The 16,767-nt window shown below is 42.2% G+C and overlaps 1 protein-coding gene across 1 annotated transcript; it reads right to left on the bottom strand.

The window, feature by feature from the left end:
• Window positions 1-371: 371 nt before the first annotated feature.
• On the bottom strand, window positions 372-15,119 carry LOC117585526 (dipeptidase 1). Its single transcript, XM_034275034.1, has 8 exons — window positions 15,048-15,119; window positions 7,956-8,698; window positions 7,810-7,879; window positions 7,405-7,581; window positions 7,255-7,339; window positions 7,084-7,159; window positions 6,862-7,000; window positions 372-2,035 (listed from the first exon to the last, which is right to left on the bottom strand). The coding sequence occupies exons 2-8, from the start codon at window positions 8,612-8,614 to the stop codon at window positions 1,928-1,930; spliced, it is 1,314 nt and encodes a 437-aa protein (XP_034130925.1). The 5' UTR covers window positions 8,615-8,698; window positions 15,048-15,119; the 3' UTR covers window positions 372-1,927.
• Between the last annotated feature and the right edge of the window lie 1,648 nt (window positions 15,120-16,767).

The raw sequence follows: 16,767 nt of genomic DNA, 5'->3' as shown, positions 1-16,767 counted from the left end.
GCATTTTTGAGAATTGTTTCTATACGGTTACATTTTGTATGTTTATTTTTCTTGTTGCTTTTCATTATTTGCTAATTTTAATCGATAAAGTTTGAGTTTTTTCCACCAGCAATAAAAATTGTGGAATGCTCAGTAAGTTGTTTTGTTGTTGTTGTTAAACATTTAATTATTATAGTAATTAAATAGTTAATAATATATTTATTTATATATACTCGTATATGTAATTTAATTTTATTTTTGATCACATGTGTTATTTTTTGCCTTTTACTTTGTTGCGCCCATCGTCCTCGCCATCGCCATCGCCATCGTTTGGCTTTAAGTTTAAATATGTTTTGTATTTGTTTGGTTTTGGTTTTTTTCTTATTTTGTTGTTGGTAACCCGAAAAAAACGTTGAATCTAATCTATTAGTTGAGCTGCAAAAATTTGTTCAAATGCAACTCTCAGTTACCCTCCCGCCCGCACCCAAAAAAAACCCCACAAAAACCCAAACAAATCTTTGATGAATAAATTAAAGGATACTATTTAAGTGTATCTACATATATGTATATGTATGAGTGTGTTAGTGTAGTTTTTGTTTTTTTTTTTTATAGTTTTCTATACGCGTTTTTATGGTTCTTGAACAAACTTTTCTGCTATCTATCATATTATTTCCATGCTTAATGGGTTTTTCCTTGTGAACTTATTCGCAATTTTGGCGGGTTGAATTTGTTTTGTATGGATCTATTAATTATACAATATGTTCATTTTTTATTATTTTTTTTTCTGTTTTTGTTTGCTGCCTTCATTTTTGCTTTTGCTTTATTTGAATATTGATTAAAAGATGGGCAGTTAAGCCTTACAAATTGCCAAATGATGCAAAAAATGTGGTTAACATTCAATGCGTGCTTTCATTTTGTTTTTCGTTTTGGTTTTGGTTTTTGTCTTGGCTTTTCCAATTTATATTTACTGTAATTTTTGTTGCATATAAATAAAATACCCTTGGCTAATTAAATGTTTAATGTTAATTAACTAATTAAATGAGAATTTCATTTAGGTTTAATAACAAAATTAAAAAACGCTTTAAACGCATAACGTGTCGTAATTAAACTTTTTTTTTTCTGTATGCAGTTCGGGCTAATGAAAGCGGCTCAGTGGCTGAGATTAATGAGCTTCAATCCTGCCTCATGCCCCCTGCGATAATCGTATATAAAATTGTAACAGGTATTTTGTATTGTATTTAACTATTAGCTACTTTCCTTTTCCGTTAAACTTTAATAACTTTTTCATAGAAAAAATACTTGCTGATAAATTGTAGATTTTCCACTTGACTTTTTCTAGGGACATCCATCAGCTTTGTGGGTTTAATTTTTGCGGCTAACTGTGCTTTAGTTTCGCTATTATAGGGTTTAATTTTTTCCTAGCTTTTATGTGCTGTTCAGTATTTTGTTTCCTGCCTTTTCCTGCTTTTTCTTTAACTATTTTCTCCACACAAACTCTTGCCGCTGTCTTAGAGCTAGAGTTAAAAATAAACATGGCAATGATATTTACACAATGTAACGGCATATGGGGATGAGGAATGGTTGTGGGGGGCTGTGTGCTGCCTGCCAGTTTGTATTTGTTTATGGGCGAATGCCAGCTGTGTGCGCGTAGAAAAGTTGCCTGGCAGCAGCCACCAGCTGGCCAACTGCCCCAGGTCTGAGCGATTGCAAAAATGTCTGAGTATGTGAGACACAGGCAAACAATGCTCAACAAATACAACAAGAACAGTGCACAAAAAAAGGAGACACAGAGAGAGGAAAACTTTGTCAATTAACCTAAAACAAGTTTCACTTTACAACACGTACCGCTTGACATAATTCTCTTTGTTTTTGTGCGCTCTATTTGTATGTGTTTAATGTGTATGCATATGTATGACTGTTTTGTGAGCTTTTACATATGAAGAAATTATCACGTTCTTGGTCCTTGATAACGACAATAGGATCGGCCCATAATGTCTTCGGCTGGAATTGACTGATCAATGGGTGGCACACGCAGCAGCTCCATTTGATCACGCACCTAAAATGACAGACCAGGAAAAAACGTATGATGTGTGTGTGTGTCTTGCCTTGGTTAAAATTCAATCAGCAATTATGTGTGTCAGGCCAGCAGCTGCATTTGATTGATGAAAATTGATTGCATACGCGAAGAAGGAGAAGGAGCGCCACAGGAGCGCCAAAGGAACTGCCTCCCTTTTGCTGGCGCAACTTACAAAAGTTATTTAGCGTAATTGCCAAAGTTTTGTTTGCATTTTCAAATGCTAAAATGATTCCGCTGAAAGAGCGCTCCGCATACGAGTTTCTGTGTGTATTATTTTCCATAAATTTCGAGCGAGGCGTTTTCCTAATGAATTTCTTAGATTTAAGTACACGTCAAAAGCTGCTATTAGCAAAATTACAAAATCAATGGGCGGGCAGCCAGCATGGCTCTGTAATGGATACTTTTGTGACGAAGTTGATCGAACTGGCACAGTGGAAGAAGGCAGAGGGAGACTCGCAGTGAAGGGATTTACTTTTGGGTTAGCAATTGGCAGAGGGCTCAGAGTTTGAGTTTAAGTTGTGGCCATGCAGGAGTGGCATAAGTTTGATGGCAATTGAGGGAATTATTTTGATATAAATTTGTTGTACCTCTAGGCAAAACTTTTAGCAGTAATTTGTTGCCAAATCGCTTAAATAATTGAGATATAATATTTGCTGAAATTTGTAGAAACTGTGAAGAAATATGTTATGCATCTAGGCATACATTTCAGACACATTTCTCTGCTAATTTCTTCACTACTTAAAGGCCAACTAAACATATTTAAACTTGCCCAAATGCTGCCGTACAGCGCACACGCTTTCTCCATGATTAATACAATTCACATTGCTTCATTTTGTACTCTTTTCGAACCCCTTTTTCAGCCTCAATCAAACAGAGTTCAAAAGTGTGCACCTTCTGCCTTAACTGCTAATAATATCTAGAGTTAAATATTCATAAAGCCACATGCCAAAAACCTTAAAGGGAAAACCCCAAGCCAAGACCAGACCGTGGTAAACTTTGGAGCACATTAAATGAGGGAAAATGTTTTGTTTTCAACACCAAACACCTTTTGAGGCCGCCCCTACCAGTGGGTGTTGATGGGGCAGTGGCGGTGGCAAGGGCTGTGACTGTGACTGTGCTGTGCGCCGCGTTCCACTTCCTGTGTTTTGTTTGCCATACAACAATCGAATTTACGACGTTTTTTTTTATGAGGCACAAACAACAATAAAACGTCAGCTTTGGCTCAGTCATTGCACTTTGTGTGCAGGCCTAGGCCCACCCGTGCCGCCCCCTTGGAAACTTTGTGCTTTTTGCCTTTTGGCTAGACTCTTCCGGCCTTTGAGCCGACTGCCATGCTATGGCCCCTCTCTCTCCCCCTTCAATACGAACGAAAAGCAGAGAGCTTCTACAGTTACAGTTTGAGTGAAAAGTTCAAAGCGTAAAATGAATGTTGAAGAGTGCCCCACCCTCGGCCTCATCTAACGCATTTTCCCACAGCAGGCCAGGCCAAAGCCAAATCAATTGTAAGAAGGTCAGGCTCAGAAACACAGGACAGGGCAGGCGCAGGAGCAAAGATAGATCCCCACACAAGGCTAGCAAAAGATATTTAAATGAATTTGTCTCGCACAAATTGCTGCCATTTGCCCATGGCCCCGGAGAACAGGGACTGGGCCCCGGACTGGGCCGCCACTTGGGCGATGTGTCGTGCCAAATGCCGTTCTACGCTCTCGCATTAGATATAAAAGGATAAAATAAAAGATACATTTACACAGACACAAGCAGCTGAATGGACTGGATGTGGATGGTGGGGGCCTGGCCTAAAATCCTTGACTTTTCTGCCGCCTGCCGCTTGCCTTTCTGCCTCTGCTGCTGCTGCTGCTTTTGTGTAGATAAAAACTGGCGTCAAGAAAATTATCATGTTCATGGGCTATGGGCCATGGGCTACCAGCTGTCCCGCCGCCCCGCTGCCACCACCCACAAATTTGTGGCAATTGCTGTTTGTCTTTAAGGTCCTTGGGAATGTGTTCTCAAAACCCGTTTCGGGTTACACCAAGCGGAACTCAGATCAGTTGCTGGTTTAAATTTTGTCATAATTTATTGAGTCATAAAAATGCTGAAAAAATGTCATAAAAAATTGATCTCCTTATGGCCATTGAATGGCTTTAGAAAACTATGAGAAACTATGTGGGAGAAACTGTGAGAAAATTGTGGAAAAACGGTGACAAATCTCTGTAAGTGAGGCGAAAATGTTTATCGGAATAACCCGCCGCCTTTTGGCCTATGACTGAGTGCGTGTCCAGCTTGAAAGGGTATTATGGCAGGGCAAGTGTGTGTGTGTGTGTGTGTGTGTGTGTTTGCTGTGTGCTTTGGTGTTCGAGTTGGCAATCATTAAAATGGCCTTTTGCCTAATTTCTATGACTTGCTTAATTATCACAGCTACAGCCATGACCGGCAGAGTCCCCTGAGTACACACAGAGGGAGAGCGAGAGCGAGAGCGAGGCCCGAAAAACAGCATTAAGCTTCTAATAATTGAACATTTGACCCGCTTTTCGTTTATTATTTAATTGCATTACGAGTCGTCGCCGCCCCAGGGGCGAGGATTCAGCTGGCGACGCCCCTAAGTAGGCTACAAAATAAATTTCTGGATACCAGAGCTGCAGTTCAATGAACTCGGGGACAGAGAGCCCCTCAGGGCCCTGGGCTCTGTGACTTGGTCAGATGCAAAAGCAAATGTCATTTTGGTTATATATTATATGGGGGGGGGGGGCCTTAATCCTCGCGGCGCTGCTGCTCGCTGGGCTTTTGGCCAAAGATAAAAGGCGTTGGGTAACGTTTTTAATTACTTTTTACCACACAGAGCACAGAAACACACACAAATAAAATAAAATAAAAATAAAAATAAAAAGAGAAAATACGGCAACAAACAGAAACGTATTAAAATACAATTCTTAATGAGTATTATGGCCATGTAATAAACAGCAGTAAAAATATACAAACACACACACACAGAGACATTGGAGGGGTTCCTCTATATGGGTTTTACTTGTCTGCTGAGTGCAAAATGCCATAAAAACTCGGACAATTTTAATCAGGCCGCTGCAAATAAGGCAATACTTTTTCTCGCACCCCGTCATCCACTCACTTGTCCTTGCCCGCCATTATGGGGTAAGTGCGCACTGTAATCACAGACGGACACTAAGTATTCTGCTGCTGCTTTTTATTTCTCCCCAACTAAAACTAATTACAAACGACTGTGGGAATATGATTAAAGTTTTTGCGTGGTCCACGGTCGAGACAAGAGCTAAATTAAAAAATGCTGCGGCATCTCTTTCTCAACTTTGAGCCAAAGGCTGTGCTGTGCGGGTGTTGGGGTGGGGCACTGGCAACCCTTGGGTCGGAGGTTTTTATAATCAGCAAAAAGCAATAAAAGCGACAACCACGACGACCGACTAGCGTTCAAGGGGGGCGCATGATTTATATTTGTTATTAAATCTTTAAATTGGTTTTAGCAGCAGCAGAAAGGAGGAGCCCAACCCAGAATGGGAATATTTTAACTATTTTGATTTAGAGCCAACGCAGAGAGAACTGCAATCAAGATTGGCCTCCGCTTTCCCTCTCCAACTTATGCACAATTTTTTCTTTAATTTATAATTTAATTAGCCCATCAATGGGGAGACATAAGTCCCGTCTGAAGTCCCGCTTGGAGGAGGCTACTGTCGGGCAAACGTTTAGCCAAGCATCCATCGAGCCATCGAAGCCATTCGACTGCAAAACAAACCCACTTGCTGGCAGTGCCTTTTGAATGGCACTAACCCACACTCGAGTGGCATTCAATGCACGGAGGAGTAACTCGCTCAACCCCCCGCATTGATCTAAATTGAAAGCTGCTTGAGCCGCCACAGACACAGACACAGACACAGACACGGGCGAGAAAAGAAACAGAATGGCAGAACGGAAAGCCAAAACCCAATAGCATTCGCAGTGCACTCTTTGCACTGTGGCAGCTGCATATGATGAGTAAAAGGGATGCTCCTTGTGGATCCTTTGGCATTCGACTTGGAGCAGACGGCAAACAAGCTTCGACCGCATCCTGCAAACAAACTGCAGATTCTGCTGGGGGAACCTGAGGAGCTGCCTCTGCTGCTCGTGTATAAATATCGGTATAAGCGAGAGAAAATCCTTTTAAAATTATTTCACAACTTGCGTCTTTTCGACGCCCAAGCCAATGTCCTGCCAGCTCTAGCTGCAGCTCCAGCCTTAGCTTCTGCTTTCATTTTTTGTCTCTAGTTTTGCTGCTGCTTCCATTCCAAGTATGTGCAAATTCCATTGCAAAGCCACATTATTCCCTTTTATCCTTGTGAAAGGAATTTCCCAACTGTAATAACAACCAGCGGCCGGGTCTGGCAATGTCCTTTTTGCAGGCGCCTTTGTTTGTTTGCCGCTGAGCAATGTGTGTTATGTGTGTGTGCCACTAGCCACAGACTTCACAGACTCTAAGTCGGTCAGGTACGCGTCTGACACGAGAGGAGACAGCAGCCACATATGTACGAGAATACTCTCAAATTCTAAGCTCTTGAAAATGCCTCTCTATTTTATGTTTTAAACCAACAATCAGGAATCAAGCTGCCATATAATTCAAGTGATTAGAAAATCCACTCTACCCGCAGGCCGTAGGAGCTCTCAGCGACACATTTCTCAGGCAGTGTATCAGGGCATTCCTCGGGGAGCAACCAAAACGTTGAACAATTGAAAAATACCAGCAGAAAAGTGGAAGCAGAAAAAGTGCTAGCCATTTTCAATCCATTTTGTTTGCCTGTTGTACTCACCGCTTCGACTTCCTTGAATACACGTATGAGATTCTTGCCAGCCAACTTGGCAATATCCTCCTCCGACCATTTATCAGACTCGAGCAGGGCGGCAAAAAGATGCGGATATTTGGACACATCCTCCAGTCCTTTGGGTACTCTGCAAAGCAAAAGCAACAGCCACAAAAGCAAACGATAATTCGGAATGAAATGTAATTGAAGTGCAGCTCTTGTTGTACTCACAAGTTGACTCCATCGTAGCCAGCACCAATGCCCACATGATCGATGCCAGCCACCTCCCTTATGTGGTTGATATGCGCTGAAAGGGCACAGAGCAGGGATGCAGTAGTTTAAAGATTAATGTTGCCCAGAAACCAGACACCCAAAAGGATGCGACCCCTACCCCAAACCTACCAACAACATCGTGCAGTGTTGCCTGTCCCGAGCAGCTGACGAAATGTGGATAAAAGGCGACCATAACCAGACCGCCATTTATTGCCTGCCAAACGAATGGAACATGTTACTCGGGCATAAGGATTATAAATGCCTTTCTAATGGACTTACAATGCGTTGCAGCACATGATCGGGCACATTGCGGGAACTGTTGCAAATGGCATGCGCCGATGAGTGCGAGAAGATGAGCGGCGCCCGCGAGGCAGCCAAAGCGTCCAGCATTGTGGGCACCGACACATGCGACAGATCAACAATCATGCCCAGACGATTCATCTCCTTGACCACGAGCTGTGCGGGGGAGAGGGAAGGAAAGAGAGAGACAGAGAGTTTAAAGCAGATTTTGGAGGGGTGATTGTGGCGCATTTTAAAGGGTTTTGGTTGAACATTTTGCAGGTTGTTGTTGGGCAATTTTTAAGAGTTTTTTGAGAGTTTTGCTGGAGCATCTTTAAGGCTTTTGGTTGGACGTCTTTAAGGCCTTTGCTGTTGAAATGTTCCTGCCTTTGGTCAAAGTCTTACCTTGCCAAACTGCGACAGTCCGCCAATGTGTGGATATTTCCCAGGCTCGTCAACTTTGCAGCAGTCCGCCCTGCAAGCAAAAACAAAAAACAAATCAAATCACAATTCTGGCAACACTTCCCTCCCCCCGCCCTTTTCCCACTCACCAAGGTGTATTGCAGGTGTGTGTGAGCGTCAAGTAGCGCGCGCCCAGCTGATAGAACATACGCAGAACACTGAGACTGGTGCCAATGGCATGGCCGCCCTCCACGCCTATCAGGCTGGCTATCTTGCCCGTGCGATGTGTCTGCTCGATGCCCGTGGCCGTCGTCACCAGGGCCATGTGATGCGGATAGAGCTGCACGAGGCGGCGTATCAAATCGATTTGCTCCAGCGTCAGCTGCACCGCATCCAGATGCTGCGAGGAACACGGGGCGTAGGCAGACCAAAACTGAGCCGAGACCATGCCCTCCTTGAGGCGCCTCAGATCCGTGTGGCTCCAGGCACTCGAGGACCAGGGCGCGAGCTCCCGCAGATCGCCACCGAAGTGGAAGTCCTTTAGCTGATTCTTGAGGAATTTGCGTATGTTCCAGGGCAGATCGTTGTGCCCGTCGATGAGGGGCACCTCCTTGAGGACATTTCGCACACGTTGCATGCGATAATCGAAATCGTCGCTGGCCTTGCCGCCCGCGTTGCCGCTGGCGCTGGCGCCGGCCGCGGCACTCGCCGAACATTTCAGTATGGGCAGGACGAGCGGGAAGTACACAAAGGTCAGACAATTGAGGCCACAAAGCACGAAGCCCTTTGGCAGCTTCCGTGATTTCATTGCCCCGCACGTGGAGCGTGGCGCTCTAGCAGTAGAGCCCAGCAGTCGCAGCACTCACATTGATGATGTTCCACCAAGTGCTAGCTGGGGAAGAGCAAGTTCGAGTTAGTCAGCGAGTTGAATGAAGCGGCTAAGAGTTTGTTTTAGTTGCATGTGCGGCATGGGCCTCGGCCTGTGGCTGTGTGGCGTGATTGAGCCATTGAAAGTTGCTTGGCAAACAAATGTCATAAATATGTAGCGCCCACAGGGCTGTGCCAACCCCACAAAAAAACCCCACAGTAAATCCTGCACACCCATAACTCCCACAAAACATAAATAAAACTTTTCAGATTTATTTCAGAGCCTCAAAAACTTCAAATCGAAATCGCGCTCACAGAAAATGCACAATAAAAATGCAAAAATTATTTATAGCAAAGTTTCCACAGCACTTTTGGATTTGTTTTTTGTACTTTTAGCTAAACAAAACTCAAAAAAAAAAGAGAGAAATCATAGAAAATTTAAATAGTTTTGCCCCCCCCCCCCCCCCCCAAAAAAAAAAAAAAAAAAATTAAATATTATTTTTTTTTTTTTTTTTTTATAGTGTAAAAGTATTGTTGGGTGGGTGGGGGANAGAGAGAGAGAGGTCCAAGTATTTGCGGAAGAAATTGGAAGCCCCCGTGCCGAATGTGTGCCAAAGCCGGATACTGAGACTTTTTCCAGAGTTTATTGAGATATTTATATATTCCTGTGTGCCAGTGAAATTAAAGTTTTGTGCCCAAAAACAGGTAAAACTAAAACTAAACTACTTTAATAGTTTTCAACACATAAGTCAGGCCACGACTAATGGCCAAAAATGCAAATGGAAGCCAACTTGGGCGCACAGGAAATTCGATTCAATTTTTTTGGAGCTAGTAAACAAAGCACATTGGTGGCAAATACTCGTAAATGTGGGTTAAATATACACAAATTGAGGGCACGAAATTGCAAGTTTTCGTTGAAAAATGTATTCTTAAATAATTTCTCGATATTTAATCGATATTAAAAGCCATAAAGCATCAATGAATGCCCCAGCCAAGTGCTGTGATTATTTTTATAATTCTATCTGATAAATTGTTATATAAAAAAAAAGCTTTTTGAATCAGTTTAGAGTAAAATAATTTGCATAAGTTAAAAACTCTTTTGGTAGCCAAACGTAGGGCAAAAATATGAATATAGAGGGCTGCAGCCGTAAACCTTTTGTTGTCATAAAATTTTACAAAAAATAAATAAAAATAGCGCCAGATTGAAATATTCACTGCTTGACTCTTTAAATATAAGTAAAAAAAAAACCTTAAGTAAGTATTTTAAGTGCCAGAGAAAAAACCCCAACATTTTGTAACATATTTTTAAAGTTAAAGCCTTAAAAAACCCAACGTTTTGTTACGAGTTTTTAGGTTTTATTTCATATTTTGTAGTGACTATGTTAACACTTGTTTTGTGCACATCTTGAGGGTATTCTTTTTGGGTTTATTTTTCATGTGGCAACTGTTGGGTGTGTGCAGCAGCAAACAGGAGCCATACGCAACAGGGGCACTGGGAAGGAACGGGGCCAGGACTGGGATGGGTAAGTGGAATCCGTATGCTGATTTTCATGCTTCGATGCTTGCGAACAAAATGAAAAACATTCCGCTGTGCAATATCTTATCCAAGCTCTGCTCATGGTCTACTTCTTCGACATTTGTAGCTGTAGCTGTAACTGTAGCTGTATGTGTATCTTTATCTGTCCCTCTATATGTATCTTCAGCTGTATTTGTATCCCTGCTGCTTCTGCATCCTGTTTTTTGCTGCTGATTGAGGTTCGCTTCAACAAATTCTCTGCTCTTGCCATTTGATGGAATTTTCTGCTCTTCTCTCTCTTTCTCTCTCTCTCTCGATATTTTCCTGAACTTTTGCTGCTGTCTGTCTGTGTGTCCTTGAGCTATCTCTGGTCGTAGAGAAATTATGCAAAAATCAACAGGGGACAAAACGATAAGCAGGAAATGACAACATTGACAAGGGCAACGCGCCACGAATATAATTTTGGGCCCCTGCACAAAACGTGACACAAACGCAACGCACGAATTATTAATACAGCGAGACAGTGGCAGGAGCAGTAGCAGGAGCAGGAGCAGGACACGAAGGGCAGCCAAATTAGACCCAGTTGGGGTTAACAGGAAGAGCGGGCAGAGGGGCAGGCCCCAAAGTTGCTTTGCTCCATGAAATCGAAAACGTTTGGCGCTTCATTAAACATTTATGCGGGGAAAAACGAAGCGGCAAACAAACCCGAAATTAGGAGCCGCAATATAGCGGATATTTAATTAAATTGAAGGGCACTCTTGCTGTGAAGTACAGGGAATATTCGGGAAGATCAATGCCAGCAAATAAATTGCAATGTTGTAAACAAGCGAACCACAACGATCAAATGAATGATTTAAGCATTATTGAAGCAGATTAAACATGAAAAAGAGTCAAAAAGAGTTAATAATTTGTGCGAGTTGGCAGTTGGCAAGCAGCAAACAGACCGCACTCCGGGCAGCAGCCAGAACGCGCCAGAAATGGGCGCACAACGTTGCGTATGTGCAATGTGCGGGTAGGGGGTTGTCTTTATGTTTTTTTTTTTTTTTTTTGGTTTAAGTGGCATGCATGGGCGTAGGGCTGTGCCAGAACGGATAGGGACAGGAACAGGGCCTGACAGGGACATGGACTGAATCGTACATTTATTGCAACATGAAACATTATTTTGCATGGCCTCAAAAAAAGGCAGAAAAATAAATGGGAAGCAGCAGAAAGAGAGCGAAAGATAGAAGGGAAATGGCACTGGCAAATGTGATACGGCGGGGGGGTGGTTGGGTGGTTGGTTGTTCCGGAGTAGTCGTGTCCGGAGTGCGCGCGCGTTGGGAAAATTGCAGTAAGGAAATGCAATGTCCTCGTTGCAGTTGGAATTTCCATGCAAAGTGGCAAGCGAATAAATATAGCAAAGAAAAAAAAAAGGGAATGCTTTTCTTTTCTACATTAGTGAAGCATTTAAGGAAGTTGCACACAGACTGAGCGACCGACTGTCTCCCCCCCGCCTGCGTCTTTAGATATTTGCGCGCTGCGAGTTTGTCGTCTTTCATTTCCATTTTGTTGCCTCAGAACTTCAGCAGCAGCAACAACAACAGCAGCAGCAGAGAGCGACAAAAAACGAAAGGAAACGTGCCGTAAACTACAGCAGACAATCAAAATTCATTCATGTGCGCTTATTTTACGTTATTTATAATCAAACCCCGCAAATGCCCAAGCTCCGTCCTCATCCTGTGCCCCATTCATGGGCGCCGGCATTTTCCATTCATTCAGCTCTAAATTCCATTCACTGCGAATTGTAGCAAAACAGTCGATGTGAATGGACCAAAAGGCAGCCAAGGAAAAAGCTCCACTCCGCCAAAGGAACCGCCTTGCTGCTGCTGACACCCCCCACTGGCGGGTGTGATAAGGCTTCTGGCGAGGCCTTTCAGCAATTTTTGGCTCCTACTCATTCAATTTAACAAGCATACAAAATATATACAAGGTATTAATAAGGGTCTGATCACGGGAGCAGGGCAAAAGAAGGCAGGGGAATGTGGTGGAAGGAAGTGGAAGTGCAGGAATATTCAGTAAAAATGTTTCAGAAGCTTGTTGGACAACTGCGGATCGTGTGCACAAGTTTGAGGCTCAAAGAAAAATCTAGGAATATTTTAAGGAAACTTGTAAACATTGTAAATTAATTGTTAGATTTTAAATTTAATTTTTTTTGCATCATTTTTATTGAAAATTGTTTTAAAATATTGAAGAAATATTTTAATTAAATAAGTAAAGAATATTTGTGCATACTTTTCGTCAAAGAGGAATAAGAAATATGTAATTATTTATATAATGAAAAAATATAAATAATAGAAAATATACATATATTTTTGTGTATCTTAAAATTTGTTTTAACATTTCAAAGAAGATCTTTCAAGTAATAAAATATCTTCAAAAATGCACACACAAAATTCCATTAATTTTGAAATATTATTCTTCAACATAAAAACTCCTCCAAATGGACATTCTTCCTGGAGTAAATAATATTGAATTTCCATCATTATGCCAAATGGCCATTTGAAAGGCTTTCCCAATGCCTTTTGCCTGCCACCCTTAAAAATGTTTTCCCCATCAAAATCATTGCAAATGTGAAAGTTTTCCCATACGAAAGTATGACATAAATTAATTGAATGGAAGCCCAACCAACGACAGAAACTGGGACTCATATGGGAAAAAAAGAAGGAGAAGCAACGAAAAAGGAAACTTGAACAAGGATGCTCGATGTGTGCTCTTCTATGTGTGTGCTTTGGTTTATTGTGTGTGTTGCCTGCTCTTTGTGCGCTTTCTTTCTCTCTGGGCAGTAAATATGCGCAACTGAACGCAAAAATTGTGGAGAATGCCTTTGAGGGGCCACCAACCACAACCAATACAATGACACACGGCCAATGGTTAACGGTTAAGGACCCTGAGGCATGCGAAATAGCACCAAAAATGAATTGAAATTATTTTACAACATTTTCATGTTGCTCCGTTCCTTGCCATTTGTTTGATTTGCCTTGCCCTTCGCTTTTGCCCCTTGCTTTTGCCCTTTGCAATTCCTCTTTTGGGTTGTTTTTATTTCTCCTTATTTCTGCTTACTCTTTCTGTATGCATAATTTATGCTCGAGCTCAGGCCAATTGCGGGGAAAGCGATGGTGTCCACTGAGGAGAGAGGAAGGGCCAGGCAGGGAGAGCGACTGGCAAGTGAAGTACAAGCTCAAGTACAAAAATGTTGACCTAGAATAAATGTACATTTTTATTTTGCGGCAATCCACAAGTACACTGAAACAGAAATGTCCAACAGATGTCCAAAAAGTACGTCCATTAGTAGACGTAAAACAAAAGAGAAAATTCGTATTTTTTTAGCGGTTTTTTTAGTGCAAGTCAGCCAGAGAAAATATAATTCTAGGCAGATTAAAAGTGTCGTGGGAACACTGCAATTTCCATTGTTACTCTGTAAATCTTCTATTCTTATCACAAAAAGAGACAGAGAGACACTCAAGGACACAAGGCAATCTCTGCCTTAAAGTACAATCCAAATCTAATACAAGAAACTTATTTTCTTGTATGTTAAACCCATCAAAAATATACCTTTAGAAGTGCATAATCTGCCTTGAGAATTCCATTATAAAGTAATTATTCAAACTCTAATGTTCTCAGCCGCATTTGTTGAAATTCCTAAGTGGTTTATAACAGAGTTTTGAGTATGCCAAAGGCGGTTGCCCATCCCATTCTGTCTTTCTTCATATTATTTCAAGCACTCAACAGCTGCACAGGAGAGCAGACTCCTCACACACAATGGCAGCTACCAAACACTTGCAAACCACAATTTGTGCCATTTTCAGAGATTGCCAAGAGAGAAAGAGAGGGAGAGGAAGAGTCCATTCCTGCTGCAGCATGCCACAAAAATTCAAATTAAACAAAACGCCGTTGACCGACAGCACTCATAAACACTTTGTTCGAAAAGCAGACAAAAATTAGAAATATCAAGTAAAAACAAACTAACAAAAACTAATGGCAATAATCGAATATGAAATACCCAATAATGTTATTTATTCAAAGATTTATTGAGGACTTCAGCTTATTGTGATGATTCCTGGCAATACTGCTGTTAATTATCTTTTATCTATCCCATGCTTTAAATGCTGTGAAGAATAAATATGAATAATATGTGCAGCAATTTGTTTCTGGACATACATTTTGTCCATTTATCCCTTTGATTTGTGTTGGATATGACAGCTAAGAATAGTTCTACACAAAATGCAATCATGATAATTATAACCCTTCCTTCCTACTCACAAAAAGCCACTCGAACATGCAACTATCAAATCAGTTATACCTTCAGTTTCCCAGACCCTAATGGGCACAAAAAAAAAAAACAAAAAAAAGGTAACAAGCATTTACAAATGGCACAAACAAAAGCTATCGAAATGTGACTAAGAGTTTCGGTTGTGGGTTTTGTGTGTTTGGGTTTGAGTTTCGGATTTTTGGGTCTGGGGGGATGGTTGGCGGTTTGTGTAGCAAAACCCGAGTTCAAAGCAAATTGTTGCGGAAGGCAAGAATCAGCATTATCATCAGCAGTCGGGAAGCTGCTCGGTTGCTTATAGGATACTCATTCTCCGACTCATTTTGGGGGCCACAAATGCAGATGAGAAGACAATGGGTGTGGTGTGGTGGTGGAGAGGGACAGGGAGAGGGAGAGCTGTGGGAGCGTCGCCTGTCGCATATTAATGAGGGGCATGCCGACAGCAGCGCCGCTGCCATCAATTTCTCAATATTAACATAAATCTGCATATGAAGTGGATGCTGTATCATTATGTATATGGAAATACACTCTATGACCCCCATAAATTCTTACCAAAACTGCTTAAACTATTTAACATTCTTTTTGTTTGTTTTGTTTCGTTTGTTTGCTCTTCACGTTCTTTTATTTTTGTGGCTTAAATCTCACTGTTTCGATCTCTTTCATGCACTCCACTTTCCATTCACATAATAATTATTAGAATTATTTCGCTTTTGCTGTCGCCACGTTGGGGCAATACGTAACGTAATCGCGCAAACGAAACGCAACGGCAAACGACAAAACGGGAACGCAAGCAACACGTGTGGCTGGAGATATACCGAGCGATTGGGCACACTACTCGACCGGCCGACGCAGGAATTCCAACTGAAAGCAGCCACGACGGATGCCACTGGGGCAAGCACTCCCCAAAAAGCACTCCCACGAAGGCGCACACGTACCGCACGAAGGCCCACAGCCGAGTGCCAGTCGCCCCAAACGAGAGAGAGAGAGAGATAGAGAGAGAGAGAGAGCAACGCAAGGACAACAAGGAGCAGTGTGGCTGTGGCTGCTGCGTTAGATAAGAATGCGTCCAAAAAAACCCCAAAAGGAAACCTATATTTTTGTTATGCTTTCTTGTGTGTTTAAGGCGGAAACTATCCACCGATTACTTACTTCAAAGTATCTCATTTAATTTATATCAAGCTCGCAGTTGTTTAGCGTTAAGCCTGGGAGTACATTAACCTCTTCGCAACAAAGCCAACAAAGCAGCGTAAGTGTGCCAGGAGCATAGCAATTGTGAGAGAGGGAGAGCGGGTACGTAGAGAGAGTACTTTTACTCTTTCACTCAAAATAAAGCAGTGGGAAAGTTCACGGTTGGAAGCCGAAGCGTTAATGTCCTTAGATTGGGTTTTTTGACCGCTTAGCTGGGAATACATTTAATGTTTTAACTATCCCATTTCTATTTCGATTCAAAGGGTGACCGATTCTGTCCTTTATCATTGGAAAAGTCTAGACTGTAAATTCATTTTGAGAGATAGAGTTATGGCCATATAATAACCCCTCTACAGGCTCGGGAATTTATAATCTTTATGTTTCCTTATCAGCTGCCTGCTCTTCTTCCCAAGCACTCCACCAATTCAAATATACCCTCTCAACGTGCACACAAATACGGGGAAATGTCTGCGCTCTCCATCAGCTGTTGGCGCCTTCTGCATTTGTGTTCGTGTGCGAGTTGAGTCCTTTAACATTGGAGGAGGTCAGGCATGGCGTGAAGTCAGTCGCATGCCCCCTCATCATTTGCACCCCCCTTTTCGTTTTTGGCGTTGCTGCGGCACAGTGAAAAAATCATGCACCCCTCGAAGTAAAGCAGGTCGCTTGGAATAGGGCTGCAAATTCCATGCATTAATTAATTAAATAAATATTAGATTAACAGGGGCTGTCAGAGCAAAGAGTCTTTAGTGGAAAATTACACAGTAGAAGAGGAAAAATGCTTAAAGCCGACAAAAAAATAAAGAAAATTAACCTTTCGGCGATTCAAATTTACCATTTTACCCGCCAATCACCCAAAAGCTCGCAAGCAGTGGAAAGCTTGCCAACACAGACTGTCACCCACCCACGTGGTTCGTTTTCTGGCTAAAAGCTAGCTTTTGACTGTTTTCAACGCTTTGCCACACATCTGTGCTTGGAAACTTCTCAACACGTATCGGGGACGACCTCTAAACAACCTTTTGACGCGCACCGTTCGCCCGTCAGCGGCGTCGGCGGCGACAGCTGCCTGCTGCTCGCTTGTTTCACT

Source organism: Drosophila guanche, unplaced genomic scaffold (genome assembly GCF_900245975.1).
Source record: "Drosophila guanche unplaced genomic scaffold, DGUA_6, whole genome shotgun sequence".
NCBI classification, from domain to species: Eukaryota; Metazoa; Arthropoda; class Insecta; order Diptera; family Drosophilidae; genus Drosophila; species Drosophila guanche.
Note: the sequence above shows the minus strand (reverse complement) of the source record. Positions and strands in the feature narration are given on the sequence as shown.

Excerpts from the sequence above, each read along its gene's own strand:
- LOC117585526 (XM_034275034.1), bottom strand. The coding sequence starts at position 8,614 with ATGAAATCACGGAAGCTGCCAAAGGGCTTCGTGCTTTGTGGCCTCAAT. Across the intron at positions 7,880-7,955 it reads CACACCTGCAATACACCTTG|GGCGGACTGCTGCAAAGTTG; the intron begins GTGAGTGGGAAA and ends TTTTGCTTGCAG. Across the intron at positions 7,160-7,254 it reads AACACTGCACGATGTTGTTG|CGCATATCAACCACATAAGG; the intron begins GTAGGTTTGGGG and ends GTGCCCTTTCAG.